This window comes from Rhinatrema bivittatum, chromosome 7 (genome assembly GCF_901001135.1).
Source record: "Rhinatrema bivittatum chromosome 7, aRhiBiv1.1, whole genome shotgun sequence".
Classification (NCBI taxonomy): Eukaryota; Metazoa; Chordata; class Amphibia; order Gymnophiona; family Rhinatrematidae; genus Rhinatrema; species Rhinatrema bivittatum.
In genome coordinates this window covers 258,605,247-258,623,104 of record NC_042621.1, presented here as the reverse complement: position 1 = coordinate 258,623,104, position 17,858 = coordinate 258,605,247, and the positions used below count along the sequence as shown (strand labels likewise).

The 17,858-nt window shown below is 43.8% G+C and overlaps 1 protein-coding gene across 4 annotated transcripts in view; it reads right to left on the bottom strand.

Annotated features, from left to right (window-relative positions):
* Positions 1-2,892: 2,892 nt before the first annotated feature.
* Positions 2,893-17,858, bottom strand: part of LOC115095852 (Hermansky-Pudlak syndrome 1 protein homolog) — a 69,116-nt gene continuing 54,150 nt past the window's right edge. For all 4 annotated transcript variants that reach the window (XM_029610106.1, XM_029610105.1, XM_029610108.1 and 1 more), the window contains 8 exons: positions 17,660-17,839; positions 15,099-15,166; positions 13,558-13,689; positions 11,262-11,327; positions 9,523-9,667; positions 5,003-5,116; positions 3,828-3,910; positions 2,893-3,375 (listed from right to left, as the gene is read on the bottom strand). In XM_029610106.1, the coding sequence (XP_029465966.1) occupies positions 3,213-3,375; positions 3,828-3,910; positions 5,003-5,116; positions 9,523-9,667; positions 11,262-11,327; positions 13,558-13,689; positions 15,099-15,166; positions 17,660-17,839 (951 nt within the window). In that variant the 3' untranslated portion in view covers positions 2,893-3,212. The remainder of the gene's footprint in view (positions 3,376-3,827; positions 3,911-5,002; positions 5,117-9,522; positions 9,668-11,261; positions 11,328-13,557; positions 13,690-15,098; positions 15,167-17,659; positions 17,840-17,858) is intronic.

Sequence of the window (17,858 nt, the reverse complement as noted above, 5' to 3'; positions counted from 1 at the left end):
CCTTAGGTGCAGAAGCCAGGCGCGGGAAAGAAACAGGCCTTCTCGACAACAGCAAGTAGCATTGCCACTGAGTTATTCATGGGCTTGCATTCGCCCACCTGAATTCTGATGCAGGTTTGCTAAGATTTGCCTTTCAACAGCAAGGGAAGGAAAGTATTTTCTGATCGTTGCAGCTCTACCACCAGATGTAGTGTGAGAATATAGCTCCCATATCACCCTTGTCCAGGATCAAACATGTGCGTCAGAAAAGAGGCCCAGTTTACTCAAGAGTTTGGAAAGCCAGTTCAGTTCCATCCAGGACAGACACATTAGTGGCTTGGATAAACCAAGCTGCACGAGGCAGTCTCTCCAGCCCCAGCCCAATTCTAATGCAGCTGGAATAAATCTGCCCCTACTGACTTCCTAGAAGACAGATGTAACTCAGTTATTCTGTGGTTAATTCATACTTAAATTATACCTCTAGAAACTGTCAACATGATATCAAGAGGAAACCGAATCCACCATAATATCCCATGTACAATCTGATTATGACAAAACTGATTATGTTATCCATAACATACAACTGAATGTTATTGCATACCAGGGCTCTTTAGTAGTGGATATATTTATGACAACTGAAATATTTTATTCACTACTTAGACAAAAATAGGCATTTGCTTGAGTGCAAACACACTTTTTTCTTCCGTCCATGAAATGCCAATAAAACCTGCACTCAGGAGCGTCAAAATCTTCTGAGACGCCAATCAAGATCCTTCCAGGAACTGCTATGCAATCTGTCACAACATTCGGCTCCATATGCCAGGTGACACGTGGAATCTCAACCAAGAGCTGCATCAGAGGAAAAATGCAAAATCTATTATCCTCGTGCTGCCACCACCAACTCTCCCTCCCCTGCCAATCAGATCAGCTGATTGAGTGGTGGAGGAAAGAGTGAAAAGGAAACAATGGAGATGGCTTGGACACGTGTGCCAAATATCACCTGAAGCACTGCCCAGGATTGTTCTTATATGCTGGACACCAGATGGGAAGCATTAAAAGGGGCCTTGCCCAGAAGAAACGGCAAAGAACAGTAGAGGAAGAGATGAAAGCTTGTGCCCGACACAAGCCACAGGATGGTAGCAGTGAGATCTTCTTGTGTGCCACTGAAGGATTGGATGAATGAATACCCTCCAACTGTTGACTGAGAAATAGAAGTTCACTGCTGGCCCCAAAAATTCACACTGGTCCTCCATGAAACAAATGTATCCATAATGGTCCAGTACTCTTGTACATACATACTGCCCAGACATATTCTAAAAAGCAGGCTATTAATTTTCAAGCCACAAATGCGTCACTGGAATCGAATACATTTGCGCTGAGGCTCAAAATAATGAGATTATCACAATGGAGGGTGAGCAGTAATCCCCTGCTCATAAAGTTCATCTGTTAACTAGAGAAAGAAGCAACAATTTAAGGTGCTGTGGTGCACACAAGAGGCAAAACCGCACAAAAACCACTAGAGTGGAGGAAATGCTTGCTCAGCTGACCAAACATTCTCGTAAAGGCTTGGCCTAGGGTATTAGGCAGCCTAGGTGAACCTTCATTCTTGCTCAGCAACCCACCCCCACACCCCCCAATTACGCATCTACATACCAGGAGCAGCTCCGACACAGGAGCTCCCTCTCCAACCCTGAAACCCAGAGACTCTTTCTCTCTCTCTCTCCCCCCACCCTATCCCTAGCAAACCCCATCTTTTGCAGTCTCCCAACCCCAGCAGCCCCTTTCTCTCTCCTCTCCAGGAAATCCTCTTTCCCACCCTTCTTTCCCAACTACCCAGCAGCCTGCCTTTCCCAGCCCCCCCTCTCTTCCTCCCCACCAGCCCCAGGCACAAAGTGAAAAGGCAAGCAAGGAAGGTGGAGGCTGGCGAGAGGAGGCTGCGCTCCACACTGTAGTGCTCAAGCCTCCAACGGATGGCCCAGGATGGGGGGGGGGGGGGGGGGGTCGGACAATGAAGAAGCAAGCTGCAGTGTAAAACGTCCTCCAGTCTGGCCCTCGTCCCCGCGCTGCCCTAATCTCCTGTCCTGCTGAGCGCATATGTGACAGGTGGTTCTCTGCTGCATTTGCACATTCAAAGATGAACACAAGGCACAAGTATGACATTGGGGCAGTGAGGGGAAGGGAGAGGGGACAGGTGGCCAGCCTCCTCAGATTGCAGGCATCCATCTATCCATAACTGCTTGGGCCGCAGGAGTGAGCAAGACCAGCCCAGGCCTGCTGCCGCCACCCTAGTAGTTCCACTGGCCCTGATGAATAGTTGCACATTCTGACAGCAAAAGAGATTTTTTTGAAGGGGAAACAATAATTATTTCAAAAGTGTACCAGTGTGCAAAATTCCTTTCTAACGAAACACCAATTAAGCTGATGGATCTACAGCATCACAGGTAAGTGACTGCCCCTAGTATGACTGAGATTTGTGTTCTTTGCAGAAGAGGGATCTTGATCATGGATCTGATAATGTACATTCATGCCAGGCAAAAACATGTGACGAGGAGTTAGGCAGGTTTTAAATGTTGGTTTCGCCTGCCTGCCCCAACACAGGGCCCTACTAGTTCTTGAAAGCACACAGGAGGAGGACATTGGACTGTGGATTGGAAAGAGGACAGCACAATTTTCAATCAGACACCTCAAGTTGCAGCTGCTAATTTCCCTGTGCCACCCTGGTAGGAATAAGTGCGCACACCGCTTCCACTCTTGCGCTAATTCATCCCTCCTCCTATGCCACCAGCTTCACCATCACTAGATCACTACTGCTATAGCTCTTCATGACCTACGGGAACAGGAAAAGTAAAGCTCCTTGCCTCTGGTTACCGGAGAGGTAGATCTTCAGTGCACTGAGAAAATAAAAAAAGTTAATGCAGTGGCTGTAAAGTTTTATTTTTCATATTTCAATTACTGACAATGTCTGGATTTAAAAAAATGTTACTTTACATTCTTAATAACAACATTCTAAAACTGACAAATCAGTTTAGCTGGTATATCCAGCCTGCTCCCCTCCAGTGGGGTGAATGGAGGACTGAGTAACCTTCGTGCATGTACGCAGGGCAAAAAAAAAAATCAGTACTGTTAGTCCTTTTTGAAACAGCTGGGATTCGTCTCAAAGTGAGAAAACAGCTGTCAGAACAATGTCCAGCTCAGAGAACACGAGGTCATTTCTGGTCTCTCCTGATGAATTTTCACAACAGTGGGATTCGAGATGGCTCCCAGAGTCTCCGTGCAAGATCACAGCACTGTTGGATCACAAACTCTGTAGGAATGATTCCCAGGTGAATTGTCAGCAGTTCATAGCACTTCACCGTCTCTGATGGGTGATTCTTACTGTAATAGCGCAGCAGTTTCCTGAAGATAAGAAGGGAAAAAACATGTAAAATGCCCTTTGTCAGTCCATGGATGATTTCAGATTATTTTAGTCAATTATTACCAGCCAACAGTAATCAAGGTATCTGTTTCCTGACTGGTATCCTTAACTGACCATTGCGCCCTCTCAGAGTCCTCCGTCAAGTCACACCAGACTGCACCCTCTGGAAATCTCCCCCCCCCAAGGATACTACATCCAACCCCTTGAAACAACCCTACTTCAACTCTTCCCCCCGCCCCATTCCTATCAGCCCTGAGAAGCTGAAACACAAATCTGTGCCTGTACAAAGCTTCTTGACATCTCATGCACTATCACTGTAATTGATCTTGATTATTGATTTAATGACCTATTATTGATAATTTGATATAGTTCGCTTTGAACTATTTGTTGGAAAAGTGTGTCATAAATAAATGGTGCTGATAATGCTAATTACCTGTAATAATCCCCTGCCAGCATGCCAATGGGAGCAGAATCATCTGACAAGACTGGTACTTCAATCACCTCTAGTTTATAACCCTGGAGGGGAGAAAAGAGAAAACAGAGACAGAACATTTTCGAGCAAAAAAACGTCAATCATCCGGTGGGATACGGTGAGGCTGAAACAGATGTTCAACAGCAAGGCACTCATTTGCATTTCATCTTTGGAGGTCAAATAAATTCTGAACATATTCTCACATTTTCAGAAGTTAAAAATAATATCTTGAATTTTAGATTAAAAAATTGTGGTTTTAGAGGAAAATGTCCTGCAACTGAAGGTTTCTCCTCAGAATTGTAAACTCTGCAACATCCAAGGTCAACTGCGAGTCAGCTCATGTGCTATTGAGGTGATAGAGGAACCAGCTGGATAAAACAGTGCCTGAAAGAAGGCACTTCCCAAGTATGAAAAGATGTGCCATATGGTCAAATAGAGCATGTTATTACACATAGCACTAAAACCAACAAATACACTGAGGGCTAGCATCACTATGACACACGTGTTCTGTAATGTCATATCATGGTGAACTACCAGTGCTTCTGTCAAACACAGCAGCAGATCGCACTGCCATGGGTAGGGAGTTAGAAAGAAGAACACTACCAGCTGTCAGTTTACTTTATCTTGGCGTACAGTCAGCCTCTCTTTAGGGTGCTACCAGTCAGCTTTCCAGGATAACTCAAATGAAGATACATGAGATAAATTTGCAGGCACAAGCTGTATACAAATTCTAATACACATGCATGAGATAGGACATCCGGAAAACCAGACTGGTCTGCGACTCCCAGGGACCAGAATTGGCCACCCCTGCTATATAGACTGATGTAATAATCTCAAGCAGACAGAAAATCTTCCCACATTTGTAGTCCACTCCACTGCCTTTTAGCTTGGAAGGGCACTACAAGAAGCATAAAGTGGGGAGTTTCTGGTGTCTTCAGAGGAGACACTATCATAGTACACAGTACAGTATTGCATTCTCTCCAAAAAGTTCTTAGGACATTTTTTTTTTTTTTTGCCCTTTTACGTTTACAATGCCCAAACTAAAGAATTCTCAGAAGACAGGATTATCCTGCAGTTTACTATTAACAAAAAAAGACCAACAACAACAGTTGCATGTCATAGACTGCCAGAGTTACCATTTCATTCTCAAACCAGAGGAAGTAGCAGCAGTAATAGTCCCCATCCCGGAGTGTCAACGTTGTGTAACCCTTCTGGAGGTACCGTCGTGCCAGCCCGATCAGTGACCAGATCTGAATAGGAAGAAACTCCAATCAACAGGGCATTGGGTTGTGCTCTGGCTGCTGCTGTCATGTGTATACTTTCAAGGCTTATTTTTGCTATGGTTGCTTTATGCAGCTCGGAAAACTAGCTGGATTAGCACAGGTTTTAAATTTTTGAGCAGTGACACCAGTGAGTCTTAGCTACCAACCAGTCGGACATCCTCTATATGAATACAAATGGAGGCAAAAAAAATAGAGACAGTGGATCAAAAAATGTCTGCTATGTATTCATATTTCAATGGGTTTCAGATATTATGCCATGCATATGCAGTCAAAACACAGCTATACCACTACTGCTGTGGAAACTACCATACAGACTAGAAAGATTGCAAAACTTAATCATTTACCCCAAAGTGTCCTCATTTTTATCAATTTTTTATATTTGCAATTATATTTAATTCCCATTTATCTTATCAAAAGAGCGCTCAATGGCAGATCCATTGTGAACAGGGGCGGATTGGCCTATCGGGGAATTGGCATCCCACAGTGGGCCGATGCAATTGGTTAAGTGATATTTGGCGCCAGCATGTCCCCTGGTATATAATTTCCCCGCACTCTGGTGTGCAGAGAGAAGGGCCCAAAAAAGAAAGGAGCAGAAGGAAAAGGTACTGCGGGCCACTGCTGGAGCCCAGGCCGGCGGCATCTGAAGAGTGGAGAGATTCTGCGAGCCACCACCACCAGAGACCTGGTCGTTGGTGGCTGGAGAGAGGCTGTGAGCTGCCACTGGAGGCCAGGCTGGCGGCAGCTGGAGAGATGTTGTGGGCCACCGGCCTAAGTGTGGAGTGATGCTGCAGGATACCAACCGAAGAGTGGAAAGATTTTGCGGGCCACCGCTGGAGGCCTGACTGGCGGTGGCCAAAGAATGGAGTGATGCTGTGGGCTGCCGCCAGAAACCAGGCCAGTGGTGGCTGAAGAGTGGAGTGATGCTGCGGACCGCTGATAGGAGACCAGACCAGTGGCAGCCAAAGAATGGAGTGATGCTATGGGCCAGCGGCAGCCGGAGTGGAGTGACACTGCGGGCCGCCATCGGCTGAAGAATGCAGAGACACTGCAGTGTGTGTAGGAAAGCAGCTTGTGTGTGTATTTGCACCATTCTTCCCTTGCTAATCCATGACAATCTCAAGATGACTGGAAATAATAAGTTCCCAGGTATGGAAAGCAAGATTTTTTTTCTGATAAAAAAAATATATATTGCCTGTTATTTGATGTATCTTCTCTTTTGAAATATTTTATTGGTGTTTGGGAAATTTTTTAAAAATTTTGTTAAATATTTGTTCTTTATAATAGTATTTATTGATTTGGTTTTACTATTATGTTTTATATATCTTAGTTTTTATTGTTCAATATTTTATGTGCAATAGTAATGTTTGTTTTTCTATTGTTACACTGCATACAGAATCCGGCTTGTTGCATTTTCAAGTTTAGTTTTTGTCTGCACATTTCTTTTTATTCCTTATGGTCTCTTTATTTTGCATGTGATGAGTCTGCATGTGTGATTGAAGTGAGGTATTTTGTTAGCATGTAGTTTCTTTGTAGGGATCTTTAGAAGCCTGGCTTGTTCTCCCCTGCCGTTGAAGCAGCCAGCATAGCTCTCTGCTTCAACGGCAGGGGAGAAAGTCTGTTACTTCACTTTCAACGCACAGCTCTCTGCTTCAACGGCAGGGGCAATGTAGAAAAGAGTATCTATATATATAGACAACAACCAACAAGGACTAAATTACATAGTCGAGTAAACAAAAGCATGGGTGTAGCTTGCTTATTGAGGTGGTTACTACCCCCAACTAAGCTACGTATTCAATTCGATGCAGTTCCAACACTGCTCTCTACATTAATGGTGGGGTGGAAGGGAAATAAAACTAAAAGGTACTAAGAGCCAAGCGTAACAAGTAAGAGGGAAAAAAAAAAAGTGCATAGCTTGCTGGGCAGACTGGATGGGCTGTTTGGTCTTCTTCTGCCATCATTTCTATGTTTCTATGTTCTGTTTTCCTAACAGGAGGTGTATTGAGGTTTTGGGGTTTTGCAGTGTTGCTTTTATAGGTAGGGTTGTTACTGTCAGTTAGTGATGTTTTGGTATGGGAGTTTTACTATTTTGTGATGTAGTTAACTCATAGCTTTCTGAGGGCCAAACCTACACCCAACACATATTACAACAGGCCTAATATCACATGAGTTCCAATTGTCTTGTTTACTTTTTTGCAGGGTTTTCTCGTTGTTACCACAGCAGTGCATGTAAATATAATATACATGTTGTGATAGTTTTGTCCATTTTCATGTAAAACGCTAATATAAAAGAATAACTGTGTGTGGAGAGGTTGGGGCTGGGGGGATGTGTGTGCAAGACTGTAAGGTTTGCTAGGATGCCCAATACCCTTGCACTAGTCTAGCTCTGGCTGCACTGGCTCCATGTGGGAAAGCAGGATTCCAGCTGGAGCTGTGCTCTTCCCTTCCCAGTCTCACTCTAGGCCAGGATTTAATTTTCTTTTCTTAAGCCCTGGAGGGAGCTGGCAGCATGGATCACTTCTGGTCCCCCCCCCCCCCCCACCCCTTCCTTGGAACAGGTTGGCAGAGCAGAGCCTATGGAAAAATAAAAGCAGCATTCTGTGTGGCACAGAGTCTAAGAATGTGCTGGGGTGGGGCCCTGAAACATGGAGGCAAGCTGCTATCATACAGGCCGATACAGAAAGAAACGAGGGAGAGCCCGCCCGCTCTCCCGGCGTGCGCACAGGCCAGTGTCCCGTGCGCGCGATCCAGTAAATAAAAATATGCAAATTAGGGCCCGTGGTAAAAGGAGGCGCTAGGGATACTAGCACGTCCCTAGCGTCTCCTTTTTGACAGGAGTGGCGGCTGTCAGCGGGTTTGGGTTGTTAACACATCTTTCATAAACATTCAGGGGTCGATATAAAAAACAAACAAAACATTGAGCCCCCTACGTTTAGGCACTTTAATTAGGTCCCTAAGTTAGGCACCTATTTTCAGCTGAAAATTCACATAAACACAGTATCCTAAAAAGTTAGGCTTCTAAATGTTGGCTTGCTATTCATCTGCCTAGATCTGGGATTGTAAGCTAGGTACCTAGTTCTGAAAATCAGTGCTAAGATGGTAATTTTAAAATGAGTGCGTGTACGCCCATACACATTGATACGCAAGGATACGCTGGAATTTGTAATCATGCATGCACTTCGCGCATGCTTTAAAATACACCAACCGTGTGTAAGTTATTCGTGCACAGCTAGTGCATGTGTGTCTTCCACAGGACTCTACGCGTGTGTCTGCGCATTTTAGCACACGCTCATGCGAGGCACATTCCCAGTTTTCCCCAATTAGTCCACCAGTTTGTCCAGTTAATATTGTGGTCTTTCAGACCCCTCTGGTTCTCCATCCTGCACGCCGCCCAGTTGACCTGGACCCCTCACCCTGTCCTTTAAGCCCTAAAACTCGAGATCTACAGATTTCCTCCTCATCAGGAGCAGCAGTAAAGTTACGCGGATATCTAGCGTATGCGCGCTGCGGTTTTCGGTTTTAAAATTCGGAGTTACGCGCTAAGCTTTGGCCCTGCCCCTTTCCCACTCCCTTATTCCTCCCGTGTGCGCGGGTACATACATGCGTGTTTTGCGGCTTTTTAAAATCCATGTTGGTCATGCACGGCCCACGTAGGCGCGTACGTGGGCATTTTTGAGCGAGCAATGCTTTTAAAAAATCGACCTGTAAGCTTCTGACTTTGTTTCCCCACCCTAGCTTCGCCCTATAGCCTCCCACTTTTTAGGGTCCTAAAGAAACTAGGACCCTAAAGAAGCCTAAATCCAGTCACTCAGCCCTAGAACATTTTCAAAAGGGTCAATTTAGAAGCCAGGCTCCAAACGTTAGGATCCTAAACTCTTTGAAAACTCATAGTTCAGTCACTTTGTTCAAAAGCTCCTGCATTTCAGTGTTTATGGAAGAAGGTTGAAGCTTTGATGACCGGCGTCACTGTTCAAAAGTTTAAAACCTGCACTAAATTCAACAATTTTTTTTTTTTTTTTGGTGTTTATTGTACATGTAATACATATCCGCAAACTTTTTCTTCCCCCACCGTTCCAAATTCCAGTTTGAATGAGGAGTTGGAAGAACTGAGCCCCTAACTCCTCTCTGCAGTTCACAGCCGATTATAAATAAAGTCTCCCTGTCCCTTCGGTCCCTCACATTTCTGTTTTTTTTTTTGCCCACACATTTTTAATCAGATTCTCTCATTTCTATTAGAGAACATTTTAACTTTTCTTAGGGGGTAAGATGAGATTTAGATGAGCACTATTTAATAATCTCAGTTCCTGCAGGCTAAGCAATAATCACATGACATAGGATTTTGTCTAACGAGAACCAGGTGATGACACAGTAATTACCTTCATTTTTATAAAGTCTGCCAAAGGGCCGTTTCCTAGCTCTGAGGCTGAATTCTCATTGACGTTGAGGGATGGAGAGATCATCTGTCCTGCAGTGCGATCCACATAAATAAAATGTACCAGGCCTGGAAAATCCTTCAGGTATGTAAGAGTAGAGGTCAAGGAAAAGAACCAAAGTGCAGTAATATATGTATTTTATTCTAGCCAATGGCATAAGACAAGCTAACGGACTGAACAGCTTTAAAGGCTTTCAAGGTTATTTGCAAGAGTTCTTCATGAATTGGCTAGCAGCCAGTTCAAGGAAAAGACTGATAAATCTGCTTTTATAAATTAACTATATTTTAATGCTCCATTTTAAATTCTGTCAGAGGGCTCCCTGTTCTCCTCTTGGCAATGGTTTTAAAGATGAGTTCACATAACCATTGTGACCTGACTGACTCCATTTAACACATTTTTTGACAAGTAGGGAATTAAACAGGCTGATTAAGGAATTTAAGAAATAATAAAAGTAAGAAGTTCAGCTTTCAGTAGGATGACTGCATCAATTGTGTCCTATCGGAACTCCGGAGTACAATAGACAGAACTGGGAACTCTCCGGATTTGGCCCGGAGACTCCGGAATTCTAAAAGAATTACCGGGTCTCCGGGTGCTGCAACAACACTAATCTGCCTGGACCTGGAAAAAAGAAAGGAACGTCATTGATCTTTGGCGGCTGAAACAGGAGGAACTCGACAGTGATTTCTACCATCTCTGGACCTTTTTAACTCTTAACTTCGCTTCCTCATGACACCACTTGCTCCTGCACAGCCTGTTTCCTGTATCCAGCCACTTGCCCGCCCCATCCTGTTTGCCTTGGCCAATCGACATTGCGATTTCCTGCCCGTGCATCAAACGAGGAGTAAGAAACAGGCAGCGTCCACTTCCGCAGCGCAGGAGAAGGAAGAGGCTGCTGCTGCTCCAGGAGCCCAAGTTAGAGTCTGCTGTTGCTAGTATGTTTTGAAAGGGGGGGAGAGAGAATGAATGAGCATGTCTGTGAGAGCGAGTGAGTGTGTATTTGTGTAGGAAGAAGAGATCTGAGAGTGTATGTAGGTGAGTAGGAGAAAGCTGAGTGCAAGTGAGCATGGGTGTGAAAGTGAGTGGGCATGTGTGTATGGAAGAGGGAGAGACGTGAGTGTGTGTGTGTGTGTGGTGATGGGAGAATGGCAGAAGTAAAGGTGTAAATGGACATGTGAGAATGTGAGAGAATGAGCAGTGAACGTAAGTGTGAACATGTAAGAGTGTTTATGAGAGCAAATTTGTGAGCATCCGGTCCTACTGTGCAGTTGCCCTCCCCCCGTTAATCCATGGTAATCTCAGGGTGACTGGAAGTCAAAAGATCCCAGGTATGACAATAGAGGGTAAGTTCCTGTACATTTAGAGCAATAAGCATCTTAGCCCCTCCTATACTAGTCTATACTAGACTCAAGTTAGTTCCTCTAAACAACTAGTCCTTCTTACCAATCAAAATATGATACTCTGGATCTGGACTTAGATATTGTTTTCATTCGCTACCTTTACTCATACTAAACCCAGAAGCTCTGGGCTGATACCATCAGACTCAGAGATACAAATTTGTATATCTGTGATTGTTTTCTACTGGGATAACCAGCATTTTTTTTTAATAAGGATTATGGAGATTGGTATGCAAGACTCATGTGACTTAGCAACCCACTCTGAACACTTCCAGCCGCATAGGATATGAAACCATGGTGATATTCCTCTTACTCTTCACCAGTAAGAAGTTCTTCCAATCCACCAGTTTTTCTCTGCCATTGAAAATAAGGCATACACTTCAATTACTAGAAAACAATAACACCCAGCATTTTATCTAAGCAATAAAGGGACAGCTTACTCCAGAAAGTATAACTAACTAAAGGGTATAGGCATAGCAAATGGACAGAAAGACCTAGAACAGAGGCTCCCAAATCTGTCCTGGACTTCCTCCAGTTAGGTTTTCAGGATATCCACAGTGAATATGCATAAGACACAATCGCTGGGGGACCTCCAGGGCAGGTTTGGGAAGCAGGTTGGAGATAACCAAAAACATCACAACCCAAACATAATCACAATCCACTCCGGCAAAATTGGAGAAATATATATTATATATATCTACTTAGAGGCAAACTAAAAATCCAAACGATTGCAAAAATATAGGGAGGGTAATTTTTCAAAGGCACTTCCATGGGTAAAACAATGTTTTATGCACGGAAAATGAGATCTTTGAAAACAGTCTACTATCTCTGTGCCTAAAAGTAGGCACATGGTGCCAGCAAACATGGACTTTTATGCATGCAAAAGGGAGCCTTTCCTGGGAAAGGAGTCACCCAGAGGATAGCATTTACACCCATGGTTTTCACTGGACAGAGCAGCTGCAGGACTGTGTGCGCCTTTGGGTGGGAGGAGTCATGTGACCCTTTTCCTGCCTCTTCTTGGCTGGCTGTTCAGGCGATTGAGCAGGTTCCAGCTTCCAAGGAACAAGACAGGTGCATTATGCATGTCACTTGGGCGGTTAGAAAATATATTGGGGTCAATTTTCAGAGGGTTTAGGGAAACAAAGTTAGGAGCTTAGCACTGATTTTCAGAACTATGTACCTATAGCAGGCCTAAATTTTGGATCCTAAGTTTTACGGTTCTAAACATATGTACATTTTCAGCTGGAAACTTGGGTCCCTCCCTAGTTCAGCTGAAAATAGATGCCTAATTTAGACACAAACTTGGGAGCCGAGCTTTTTTTTTTTTTTTTTTTTAATTATAGGCCTCATTTGATTACATAAGCATTTTTGATTAGACTAACAAAAATTATTTTTTTCTCTTACGTTGGCAGCTGTGCAAGGAGTTGTTTCACGTTTGTAATACACTTTAATTTATGCCACGTTAATCTTTCATCTACACGCATAAAAGGACACCATTTAAAGGGAGCTACAACCTTATCAGATAAGTCTTTGGAAAATATGCAATATTTGTTACAGCTATTACCCCTTGGACGGTTTGTATCATTCATTCCTTTTTAAAGAGGATTCTTTATTATTGTGGGCTTGTGTTGTGGACTTATTTTCTGGTTTCTAGCCTCTTTTTGCTCCATTTGATGGCTGTGTCATTATAAGAGGTTTTTTCATTGAAGTTTATTGAGCTGTTTATTCAAGACCAATTTACCTATTTGCTCTTTTTCACAAGCACTCGTTACATTTTTCAAGAGGTTTTTTGGGGTTTTTTTTTATGGTGGGTAATGATTATAAGTGTTATGCATCCTGTTTTCAGTCCTATGATTGTAGCGTGCATATGAACTCACTATTTTTTCATTTTAGTTTGTTATCTTTTGTTTTATGATAGTAAATTTAAATAGTGGATTTAATTTTGTTTATACAGAGTGCACATTTTAGTGGGTCACCTTACTCTTTTTTTTTTGTACCTTTTCTAGGGTTCATACTGCACTCTGGCTCCTCAAGTTGTTCCCCTATGCTACAAGTCGTAATGATTTGAGCAGCCCAGGACGCAGAATGGATGCCGTCAGTATACGAACATTGGACTGGGTGATATTGCCCGATACAACTATTGCCCCTTATGCAGATGGGAGAGGGTTTATAAAAGCTGGGAAGCGGGCCTTTGCAATGTTATCAAAATTAGTAGTGGAGGCCATTTTATCACCCGTGCCGCAAAACATTTTTCACAACTCAGACTCGCTGACTGTGGGTGCAATGATTAGAATATTGAACCTAATAGTTTGACTCTGGCTCTTGTTTCCGATAGTCCTTTCTACAGGGCTGGTGTGTTTGAATTCCTAAGCTGGTCAACATATGACATAATTGAATCGGGAAAGGCCTATTAGCTGGTCTGAAGGTGTGAGAACCACAGAAATGTCATCAACTATGGCTCTATAATACTTCATTCACTCATCTAGTGGGATCCTTTTACTTTATAACTTCCCCTTTCCCTTCAGGAAGTATTTGCCATCTTACATCTGCTTTCTCCATCTTGGTTTTTCTATAGAATACTTACCGAACAAGTTTCATGGCTCGATCCTGTAGGCTCTGGGACAAACTCAGCATTCCCCCGACTGGAGTCGCTAAGAAAAACTGACTATATATAGAGCAGAGCTGACGTTTCACGCTACCACAAGCCTGAAGAAGTCTAAACACAGAACACATTCAGTCATTAAAATAAAAAGACTCTGCTCCTAGTTGGGGGCAGATTAGGACAATGAGAATGCAGTGCCTATAGTTTTCCCCAGCGTTTTGCATGCCCATGAAAGTTTTATCTTTTAGGTCAAAGACCTAAAATGGTAGACACACCCTCTCAGCTACTAATATCTTCAGATCCATTAATTAGGATTATACAGGAAACGCTGGACATTCAGTGCGCACGTAGACTCCATTCTCCTTTTATACCAGTTGTGGTTAGACCTGTGTAATCCTTCCACATTACATGTATGTACATTTATTAAGTCGTATTACAGATGCCAAGGTTGAATGCTCTCAGAAAATGAGCGCAGAGCAGCTTAAGTTTAAATTTATCACACCCCCTATGAATGTTATACTGATATCTTGGTATGAACGCCTTTATGTCTGATGATTTTGTACTTTGCACTTTCATGTATATAGTTATAGTTATATTCCATAGCATCTACCCATTGATGCCTGTTATATGTAAGGGCTCCTCCCAAAAATTTATTTATATGTTGCCTAGTTCATCATATTATATTATCTGTTATATGTTATATGTACGGGCACTGCCCAATGGTTTTTTGTTCACTGTGAACTATACGATGTGCGAACGGATATCGGTATAAAAGAAATGTTAATAAATAAATAAATAAACCATAGGAGGTCATCACCAAAAAAACAGAAATTTAAGGGATGGGGGAATAGGAAATTAGGCTTAAAAATCTTATAATGCAAATATGCAGAGCATCATTTCTCCACAGTCTGATCAGTGTATGCTTGAAAAATCAACCTTATAAATGATGCAGCTATAAACAGTGCTCATCATCATTCCATTTCAGACACATCGTATAGTATAGTGATGAACTTAAGAACGCATTTTTCATCTTAAAGTTATTCTTGTTTAAGTGAAATTATTCATTTGGGAACATAGAGGTCGATATTCAGTGCCACTTAGTTTGAACTTAACTAGCTAAGTGGTGCTGTTTTAATTTTAGGCCACAGTCAGCAGTAATAACTTATCTGGATAACTTTCTAGCTAGATAAAAAGTTATCTGGATAAGGGAGGGCATTCCAGGTCAGAGCTGCTTAGCAGATATTCAGCTTTATCTGGTTAAGTTAGCCGGATAAGTCTAAAGTTAGCTGGATAAACGTACTTGAATGTATTCAGTGGCACAGCCACGCCATTGAATATCTCAGCCAAGCTAGCCAGGTAAGTTCATCTGGACAGCGGCTGAATATCGACCTCTTAATTGCTTAAAAGCTAGGGGAGGCCTGCTTTATTCATGTTAAGCACCGCAGGCTTTGCTATTTGTCTTTTGTTTCCTTCTTAGCCCTCAGCCTGGTTGAACTTCCTTGCCCTCACCATGCCATACTTACTCCTCGGAGATCCCAGCCTCGTGTCTGGAGAACGCCTTGGTCTTAAACTCAAGCCAACTGTTCTGCAACTAGACAGGAAGATAAGACATAAAAATCTGGGTTTGCGACAAACTAAAGTTATAAAACTCCTCCACATGCTCAGCTGCAGTCCCCAAAAGTGTTATTGTTTTTACACAAAATCTGAACTCAACAGGTACCAGAAAAATTTAAGGAACTGTCAATATCTGACAGCGGTTGGTGAGCATGTGCCGCTGCCCAATACAGATCCCCAATTTCTCTAATTAATCAGGTCTAACCTTTAGGCTAAAGGAATGTAGGGTAGAGTACTATCAAAGTACTATAAAATGCACCCTGTCGCAATGCTAAAGCAGCCTAGTGGAGATCATTCTTAGTGACATTACACTAGGGCAAAGGTGCTGAACTGGGCACTGGGGTGCAGGGGGAAAGGTGGGGTCCGTTTTGAGAAGCCCACCTGGGAGCAAGGTAAGAAGGTACAAAGTGTCGCTCTACTTTTTTACCTGCTATTTCTGTGGGGAGTGGATCGGATGGGGGCTATGTATGTGTGTACGGTGTTTAATCCCCTGACCTAAACACCATCCAGCTGTTAAATCCAGCTAAAAGGTGCAGGCACAGTAAAAGCCTCCACAAGCCATTCTGGAGAGGGGCAATTTTCGGTCAGGAAGATCTAGCAGGGCAACCCTGTAGATACCACACTGAGAGCTTAATTTTACCAGGGGCTATTTTCCTTTTCTGAATCCTATTGGGGAAAAAAAAGTTAAGCAAATCAAGACCAAATTCCCTCTGATGTTTGCCCTCGAAAATGTAGAAAAAAAAGGGAGGAGGAGAAAACAGAGACCCGGCGAATTCCATGCTGAACTGTCACGTGGCTTCTGTCCCTCAGTCGTGCAACAGCGTTATCAGGTTAGTCTTTTAGTTTAAAATCATGCCCAGGTTGAACAGTAAAACCAAAGAGCGGTGTATCAGAGGAATACATCACACCAAACAGTTGAAAAATGCTTTTATATAATAGCACAGCTACCTAGCATAAGAGAATGTTTGATACCGTTGACCTGATGTGGCACTCTTGCTGCTGCTATTTATCATTTCTACGGCGGCACACAGATGCACGTCAGAGACCGTAAGCTCCATGGAGCAGGAACTATCTAGTCAAGATGTACAGACAAGTAAGAGGTTGTGAACAGGATTAAACTCGACAAGGCTGTGATCAGGAACAGCTAGGGTTTAAGATTTAAAAGCAGCCTTTAAAAGGGTGGGGTTTTAGGCAGCAGGAATATGGCCACAGTGGGGGGGAACGATGCAGCAACTCAGAGAGACTGTTCCAGGCAAAATGGCGCAGCAAAGCGGAACGTGTCTTGGGAGCAGGAGATGAAGAAGGTCGCAGACAGGAGCAGCTCACCCGATGAACAGAGATCACAAGGAGTAGTGTGAAGGAGAGGAGAGGAGAGGTAACGAGGAGCTGCAGAATGAAGGCACTTGTAGGTGAGTAGGAGACGCCTGAACTGGGCAGGGACTCAAACTAGTGAATTCAGAAGAGGAATCACGGAAGGCAGAGAAGGTGTGCAGCTAAATTTTGAAGACTGTAATGGAGAAAGTTCAGTGGGAAATCTGTGAGGACCTGGTTGCAATAGTATAGGTGGGAGAGGATGAGAGAATAGATAAGGGTTTGGTAGTATCTTCAGAAAGGAAGCGATACATTTTGGTGATGATACAGAGAAAGAAAGATCATGAAAATCCATTGCTGTCTTCTGTATGTTAAATCCAAGACACACAGTTTTATAAAGTAAATAAACATAATCGGGCGGATTTTAAATGCCCTGCTCGCGTAAATCCACCCAGATTTACGCGAGCAGGGCCCTCGCGCCCCGGCGCGCCCATTTTGCATAGGCCGCCGGCGCGCCCAAGTCCCAGGGTTTTTTTAAAGGGGGCGTGGCCGAATGAAGCAGCGTTTCAGGGGCGGGACCGGATGTGTGGTGCCGGCCCGGGGGCGTGGTTGAGGCCTCCGGACCAGCCCCAGGGTCGGATGACGGCGCACCAGCAGTCCGCTGGCGCGCGTAGATTTACATCTGCTTCTAGCAGGCGTAAATCGAGGGACAAGGCGTGGGTTTAGATAGGGCCGGGGGGGGTGGGCGAAAGAAAGTTCCCTCCGAGGCCGCTCCGATTTCGGAGCGGCCTCGGAGGGAACGGAGGCAGGCTGTGCGGCTCGGCGCGCGCAGGCTGCCCAAAATCGGCAGCTTTGCGCGCGTATCTTATAAAATCCAGCGCACTTTTGTTTGCGCCTGCTGCGCGAACAAAAGTAAGCGATCGCGCTCTTTTTTAAAATCTACCCCAATGAACGAAGCTGCAACATCCTATGATATTTATATAACTTATGAAACCCAGTGTGTATGTACCTTTACTCTGGATATGTTTATTTGCAGGAGAATTAGTCAGTTTCTGGAGTACACGGTACATTTTTGTGTTTGAGATGGGGCAGTGCGGCTGTACCATAGATTGCCGGTCACAATACAGATCCAGGAGTACACACTAAGCAGTTCTCTCACCCGAGTTTCTCGTCCACCTAGGCTCTTGACAAACTTGTCTGTTCTTTGGCGGAGTTCGGACATCATGGGGTGTGAGCGAAGGATCTGGCTGACTTCCTGTCCCTCTTTTAACTTCTTCTCCAATAAAGAGAACCCATCCAATAGCTGATAGAGGGAGAGTGCAACATGGCTGCTGGGGACCTAATATTGCAAAAAAGAA